General features: G+C 42.3%; 1 protein-coding gene across 1 annotated transcript in view; it reads right to left on the minus strand.

Moving 5' to 3' along the window:
• Nucleotides 1-8105, minus strand: part of DAPK1 (death associated protein kinase 1) — a 166239-nt gene extending 158134 nt beyond the window's left edge. Inside the window, exons 1-2 of the mRNA XM_025049710.1 lie at nt 7970-8105; nt 7476-7645 (exon numbers count right to left, since the gene is read on the minus strand). Coding sequence (XP_024905478.1) covers nt 7476-7537 — 62 coding nt within the window. The 5' untranslated portion in view covers nt 7538-7645; nt 7970-8105. The remainder of the gene's footprint in view (nt 1-7475; nt 7646-7969) is intronic.
• Nucleotides 8106-8390: the final 285 nt, after the last annotated feature.

Genomic DNA, 8390 nt, shown 5'->3' on the forward strand with positions numbered 1-8390 from the left:
TTCTACACTGAGGGGCCAGGAACAAGAGCATAGAGGACTGGTTAAAAAGGGAAAGTTCGCATAGTTTCAAAGGTACCATTTTCTAACAATGAACTGTATAGAAAAAACTACTTAACAATGGGCAAAAATGGAAATCGGCTCACTCCTTGAAGGCGAAAGCTTACAATATCAACTGTACTTGAGATATTTAATAGTCAGCCTCATTCACCACATTATATCTAAATAAGAATAACCAGACGGTTTTAACAGAAAATAAAATGTGTCCCTAGAGTCCATACTCAGAGCCAAGTTTCCCAGCCAAAAACCATCAGGGATATGACTATAAGCATCATCAATATAAACTTTTCAAACACCAGAGATCCGCCGTTTACAGCATTTATTTGTTCAAACATTATCAAAAGTTGAATGTGTTTACAATGAGAAAAAAAAAGTCAACAACATTCTTTTCCCTCCCTTTCCCCTCCTGATATCTCTGAATGTACATGAGGTTACTAAATAACATTTCTCAAGTTCATAATTGAAATGTTGACAACAATAAGGGGAAAACCCCATGGTCACTTCTCAGAGGTAAGCAACATTATACCTAAACGACTGCAGTGTGATCCGTAAGCCACACTAGCTCTCAACGTCACCTAAAAGAGACAGAAGTGATAAACAAGAGTCACTAAGGATCACACTTGTCAGCCATCACCAGAGATTAGTTACTAGCACATGACTTTTGTTTTGGACTGGGAATGAAAATAAGACACAAACTATTTTAGGTTTTAGACGTTTTCATTGTAAAAAACCCTTCTTGCACAATAAACCTAAACTTAGGGTATAACTACACTTTTTGTTTTACCTGATAAAGATTTACTAGTTAGACAAAGCTATTTTAAACTCGTTTTAGTTAGAGGATGTAGAAAAACCAAATGTCAATCTTTTTTCCTCCACTCTCTCCTAACTGCACATGTAAAGGAATTCATTTAGAATGTTGACAAAGTGATAAATTGGATTATAAATAATTATACTTCTATATAATCTCCTTCAAGGCTGAGAGATGATGCATTCCATTTTGATAATTTACCACAACAAACCAAAGCAGAACAATTAAATATTACTTTTCACATAGTCTCAAACAATCAAACACCTACCCTAAACCAGACTAGTGACGCTTAATGAAATGAAAACTATTTGTCTTTTAGTGGGTGGCCTACCAGGCAGAGCCAAGATTCTTTCGTACACATCACATTACTCAAAAGTTAAATAATAATGAAAGTGTTCTGTGAACTTTCTGAAAAGCTAAACTATTAACTCTGAGACTTGGGTAAGACTATGCCACACACTAAGACCATTCTTAACCGTGGGGCACAAGCCATTTGGAAAAGGAAAGACGGTCCTGTGTGTAGTAAAGTGTTCGTGCGAGTTCTGAGGTCCAAGGGGACCAAGGGGGCCTCTGGCTCAGGTAGAAATGAAAACCTTGTGTGAAATGCTTACCAGTTATTCCTAACCATCCTCTCTGATGCAAGATGTTAAAGTGTATTAGCCTTAGACGGCTGCCCAAATCACCTCTCTTAAATATCAACTTTATTGGGCTTCCAAAAAAGGAAAATTGCCAAACCCTAAGTAGTGTGGAGAACATAATAAAACAGCCTGCCAAGATTCTCGGCCTATCTCTTGGCTACCTACTAACCAGCTGCCTTGAGAAAGACACTTGACGTGTCTGAGCACCAACTGAATAAAATGAGAAGGGGGACAAGCTGAGCACTCTGGCCTCTTCAAAGTCTGGATGCTTAAGGGTCTCTGGGTGGCCCTTGACCAACAGAAGCCTTCCACCAACACGTGGCTTTGTCTCCTGATCAGAAATAAGTTACTACAAAGGAGAGACTTCTTGAGGTATCTTCTCTTTGAAAGTGGGGATTGCAGGCTCACAAGGTTGACTAGTGAGATCAAAATGCCTGGTTAGGTGAGGTACACACAGCATTTGGCGAGAATTAGTGGCGAATATTCATAACACATTTCCCAGCAGAAAGCCAGATCAGACAACTAATCTTAACCTTGTCACTCACGGCTTAGGCCTTGCCCCCCGCCCCCACACCATCGCCAAAGGAATCCAGCAGCACATGTTTGTGCCTCATCTTCCAGGTGGCTTCTTTCCCCTCATTCCACCTGGAAAGAAACAGTCTCTGCCTTTAGGGATTACGATTTTGCTGGGAGACAAGAGGACATGTCTGACAATGTTACCTCTCCAGCTATAACCCCTATCTGTAATTACTGAAATTCATTTGAGCATCCATTTCCATAAGCTTATTGCGTGTGTTTTTCACAGCTTTGCAGGAGTGTGACAGTGTTATGAGCCTTAAGGCTCCTCAGTGGCTGGGTAAGACACAAGCTTAATGGTGTCAGATGGGTACTGAACTTATTAGAGTGATCGCTTCGTAAGTTATATAAATGTCTAATCACTGTGTTGAACACCTGAAACATAATATTGTATATCAACTATAATTGAAAAATTTAACAAAATATTACAAAATAAAAAAAGACACAAGCTTAAGATAAAAGGCCATAGGGAGACCAAGAAGTCAGCCTCAATGCTCCTTGGTTTCTCCATTAATAAGACCCTTGACACTCTAGGTTCCTGGCCCCATGGAATCTAAATTACATCTGCTGGATGGTCCAGAGATGCATTCCCAGTGCTAGCAGACAAGCATTCAGCCAAACTGCCACTCCCTACCACCAACATGCCCTCCCTTCACATCCTAGAAGACATTATGTAGAGAATTTAAAAATCACTGACTGTTACCTCTAATACAGATACTTGAACTTTATCTCTCTAAAACTTTGCAGCCTTTCCAACCAGAGGAAATACCTGAGGGCCAATGGGAGCAAAAAGGCAAAGAGAAAAATCACATTCAGCGCAGTCCTACAGGATGCTCTCACTAGTCGACCTCACGGGCCTGCGTTTCCCACGCCGGGAAGTCTCTCCTCCGTCCACCCACAGGGGAATGCCACAATTCCTAGGACTCGCTCCTCAGTCCACAACAAACCAAGTGAAAGGCGTACAAGGGACCGGGACTGTCAGACGTTCTCACCATTCCCTACTTCAATTATAATGCCTATGGATTTTAAGCCAAAATGAGAATGCCCTAAAATTGAATTATTGGCTTCCAGAGACCACCCAAACCAATGTAAAATATTTAATGTTCACCTTGTTTTGTTTAAAGTGATCTTGTGATAGGAAATTGTGGCTGCTGTGCACATATTACTGTTTGGCCACAGAGAATGCAGAAGCAAAGCAGCTTTTATTTATTTTATGAGCTGCAGCCTTTCACGTCCTAAGTTCATCTCCACCAGAGTCATCGTTTATTGAGGGATATATATATATGTATAAATATGTACACATTTATATATACACACACATATACATACATACATACACATATATACACACACACACACGTGTGTGTACGTGTGTGCGCGCTTTACATATATTCATTTAATTTAATCATTTAATCGGCAAGCATTTATTGAGCACCTAGTAAGTGTCATGCATCTAATTAGGCATTAGAGATAAAAATGATGAGTAAGTTCGAGGTTGCAACCCTGTGACAACCTGTGAAGAAAGCAGATAAACAAATAAGTAATGACTATACAATGTGGTAAATGCTGTGATGGGGAAAACAGGTTATTAAGAATAATATCTTAGGTAGTGACTGTGTCAGATGTTTTCATCCATTGTCTCTAATTCTCACAACATCCTGCAAAGGTAGGTGATTCCCTATTTTCCAAATGAGAATGCTGTGGCTGAACCACACTGAACACTGCCTCTCTATCAGCAACAGCATCTGCATCACCATTTGCATCTTCAGTCCCCGCTTTGGTCTCAATACTGCACCTGCCAAACTGCATTAACTCATTCAAGCATCGATCAAACTTTGCCCGGTATTATGCAGCATACTGCACACCCTGGGGAAGAAAAGACCACCTGAAGGAACTTTCAAGCTGACTACAAAAGCAATACAAAGATAATACCAACACAAAGCAAAGATGGAGCATGGCATGAGGCAGTCTGTGGTTATGGACCAGTGGAGTGCTTCAGACACAAGTCATTTGGCTCCTAAAAGAGAGAAAGCATCACGGAGGGATATATTCAGGAGGTGGGACCCAGGTCTTAAGATTATGTGAGGTCAGACAGTGGAAGAGAAAAGAAGGCCAAGCCCTCAGGAAAGGGTGTTCAAATTGGTGCCCAGAAGGCTCACAGGTTAGGCTGAACCTCTGCCAAGGGTGTAACCGGAGCCCAATGGTGGGACAAGCCAGCCTGCAGCTGCCCCAAGTGCCAACTGATAAGAGATGCTCAGGCACCTTAGGGCATTAAAACGACCCAAGCATAACAGCAGATGGAGAAATCTGCATTTATAAGAACGCTTCCCAGAGACTACTACCTGAGATGGAAGCAGTGCTTTGTTCCACCTCCTGGGGTAGAAGGTGAGACCCTAGAGGGCCTCCTGGAGTCAACATAGAAGGTCAGCAAACAGTCTTTTAAAGATGATGGTCCATTCACTGCAGGGACTTGTTTTTACTCTGTAAGTGTGCAAGTTCAAGGCCAGAGCAGCATTATTCAGAATCAGAGTGGAGAGGCCAAGTGTTGGCAGCAATGCATCTCCCCATGATCCTTTTCGTACAGGGCCTCCCTTCCCAAAATTGGTAAAGAGGTACTTAAAAGAATATTGAGTTGCCAGCCAAGTTATGACCCTGCCCGGAACACTCCATGTCTTGGACAGACCTACAGATGATATCTATATTTGTTTAACACTTTACTGCTGATAAAATACTTTTACATGTGTTAGATTACTTGGTTGTCACAACAGCCATGAAATAAGCACTAGGCCTCTCATTTTATAGATGAAGATCCTGAGGGTCAGAGAGGGTAAGTGACTTTGTTTAAGGTTATAAAGCTAGCAAGATGCAGAGATGATTTTGGACCAAGATATCTGTCCAGTGGTCTGTCTGCTCTATCACTACTGCAATAATCAATACTTGATGAAGTTCTTTAGAGCTGACAGAGAGCTTTTTTACAGCTGTCCTGGGCAGTCCACACAGACACATATTAAAACACAAAGACAGACAGACCCAGACACACAGACACAACCACATACTGATCCTCCAACATACATATTCTGTTTTCCTAAAAGTGAAATAATAATAATAATAATTAATAATAATAATAATAATAATAATAATACTGTATTCTACTTGTTTAAAAACCTCTCTGCTCTAGTTGTGGACCTTGTCTCAGTACATTTATAAGGTAAGTGAGTAGCTATTATTTAGATGACTGCTAAATGGAGTATGTAGATAAAGTCTTAAATCTAGATGTATAACTCACTGCTTAGAATAACTTCGCTTTTGTGTTTGCTATCTGCCCATTTCCATTTTCTGCCACTAAACTCCTGCATCCACTCCCAATCTTCTCTCAGTGACACATGAAGCAGTATTTTTCCTATTTGTCTTTCTTATGTTAGGATTTGTTTTCAGGAAGTGGCTATTTCCAAGGCAGACATAAAAATCACAAGACTTAAAAAAACTTTTAAAAACCAACCATTTAACCCATTTTTAGCAAAACCAAAAGATACAGCAGCTAGATGGGCACATATACTTTCATTTTAAAAATCCCCAACTCTCAGTTTTTCAGAGTACTTCTTTCAAATTCATAGGTCACATAAATTAAATTATTCAAGAAACAATTTGTCAATTAGTCTTGTACAGGGGGGAGAAAGTTATACACAGAAATGTAGACAAAGCCAAAATCAAAGCGAGATGCTAGTGACAAATTTGCAAACCACTCCCCAGGGCAGAGGCAGAAGGCTGTCATCACATCCACAAAATAAAAATCACAAACGCCCTGGGCCAGCCACAGGGAGGCCTCATTTTTTTTTTTTTCTTTCTTTCTCACAACATATAATTCTACCAAAAAATCTTAATGAAAATAAGGGCAATATACTTAATTTACAAAGCAATCATCTTACCTAATTTTAATCATCTCTCGTTACAACATAATTTATATCATCAGGCCACATTATACAAACAGAATTAAAATATATTTTTTCACCTTTTCCCCCTGACTTCCAAAGGAGAACTCCATATATCACTCATCTCCCTGAAAACCATGGGGATAAAGTGATTTAATTCTAGTTAAACCAAGTATTTCAACCACATACTCTTAAACATAACCCTGAAAAATTATTTTTGAGGGCTTTCCTTCTTACTTGTTTAGTAAATCTCCAATATATAGTGAGCAACTCCTAAACCAGTATTCTCGGTCAATACTAAATATATACAGAAATATGCTGTTACAGTAACTTTTTAAAAACTGCTTGCACTCTGCACTATTATTTGAATTCATAAAATATTTTAGGTAAGCTCAACTTTCATAATTCTCATTAGGTAATCTAGGGTGTGGGTATTTGTGAATTTCCTTTTCATGAAGTAAAAGGAAGCTTTGTATCAGGACATCAGGTGTATGTGGAAAAATACATATTTTGATACATGTATGAGTCAATACATACTTTTTTTTTGCTTGTTTAAAGATTCTTTGGCCTACTTTACTCACAGTACAAATACACTGCAGTCAAATTCCAGATGTTGAATTTAAATTTAGGTCTGAAAACTGAGTTTTCTGCTATAGTTGGGCCAGAGCTCAACACATTCTGTCAAAACACCCAGTCCAGGGGAAACCAATCCAGCCCTTAGATGCCCCCAAAGAAATCTATTCACCTAGAAACCGAAAGACTTTACACTCAGAATCACAGTTCCCCCAGCAATGGATAGGCTCTGAATCCAGAGAGCCATATTAGACTCTCGCTCACTGATTTGTTAAAAATTTAACATTGAGAATGAAACCAAAGCCACCACTAACACCAACTGGGTAATTAAATTCCTGATTCCAGGAAGTTTCAAAATCCAAGCCCAACATCAACATCTGGCAAGTCTCCAATGTAGGACCTACCAATACTTGTGCATGTTACCCTGAAATTTCAGAAAAAGAGAAAGTAGGAGGATTTGGAAAGCCTATTTATTAGTTCATATCCTCTGTTTAAATCTCACATGAGAGCTAGTTGCAATTATATTTTAGTTGCAATTATATTTAAATTAATTTCACCTATTTTAGCGTTCGCCTTGTTGTGTAGGAAGGACAAAAGCTGACAAGTTACTGCAGACAATTCAATCTGTTCTTGTCCAAGGGTCTTGGATCAATATGCTTTGCATCAAAATCTAACACTGAAACTGCCTTCCCGCCCCCACCGCCTTGGAGAAGGTAGTTTATTTCTGGTCCTTAGCCCTCTCTGGGTTTGTAACTCTTTTTCCCTATAATTTGCGCATCTCCTGGAAAGGAAAGGGAGATGCCTGATTCAAACTGCATTCGTTCACCGCCCACTGCCCCCCAATCTTATGCATTCCCATAACTCAGTAGCGTGCGCCTCCGGCACCCCCTGTACCTGCCAAGTTCCTCGCCGGTGTCGTAGTAATCATCCACGTTTTCCTGCCTGAACACGGTCATGATAAACTGTCACTCCTCACCAAAGCCCAGCGTACTTCAGCTCCGCTTCCCAAACCATCACCACCGCTCCTGCGCCTCCGTGGGCCCCTCATGCATCAGTCTCCAGTTCTTTAAGAAAAAAAAAAAAAGGCAATAATACAAATAAAATGACAATTTAAAAAGGAGGTAGACCTCCTCAGGGCTAAGACCGTCTTTGAAGACCACTTCTCCGGAGTGCCCCTCCCGCCGGGTGAAGAGGAGCACCCTTTGTTAAATCTGGGCCAGGGACGCCCCCAGACCCGCATCACCGGCGCTCGTGGAGCCGGGCACAACAGCACCCCAAGGTCCACGACACGGAAAGCAGAGCTCTCTGCACCGATCAGAACCGGCTCCGGAGGTATCTGGCCTCCCCAGCTCCTCTTTCTCTGCACACACGCCCACCCAGCTCCCCACCTCCAGGGGCGCCGCGGAAGAATGAAGCGCTTGCCCGGGCGGAACGCGCATCGCTGGAAGCATCCCTCTCCAGCTTGCGGGCGGTGCAGCCCCCGCGCCACCTCTCGGCTCCCGCACCTCCGCGGCCACCTTCTCTCCTCCCTCGAGCAAGGCAGTCCCTAGAGGCACATTCCTGGCGATTCCCGCTCCGTTACCCGGCCGACCCGGCGTGCGGCCGCCGGGGAGAGCAGGGGAGGGAAGCGAAGGGAGCGGCCGAGGGAGGCGCGGCCGCCTGCTGCCGATCTCCGCGCCCTGACACAAAGCGCCCGGCCCGGCCCGCGCCACCTGTTCCCACCCGGCCCGCGGGGCTGGGGGCGCCTCCTTGGCAGCGATCCCACTTCTCCCCACAAACAAGTTTCCCCGCCCTGCCCTTCCAGATGGC

The sequence above is a fragment of the Pteropus alecto genome, unplaced genomic scaffold (assembly GCF_000325575.1).
Source record: "Pteropus alecto unplaced genomic scaffold, ASM32557v1 scaffold206, whole genome shotgun sequence".
Classification (NCBI taxonomy): Eukaryota; Metazoa; Chordata; class Mammalia; order Chiroptera; family Pteropodidae; genus Pteropus; species Pteropus alecto.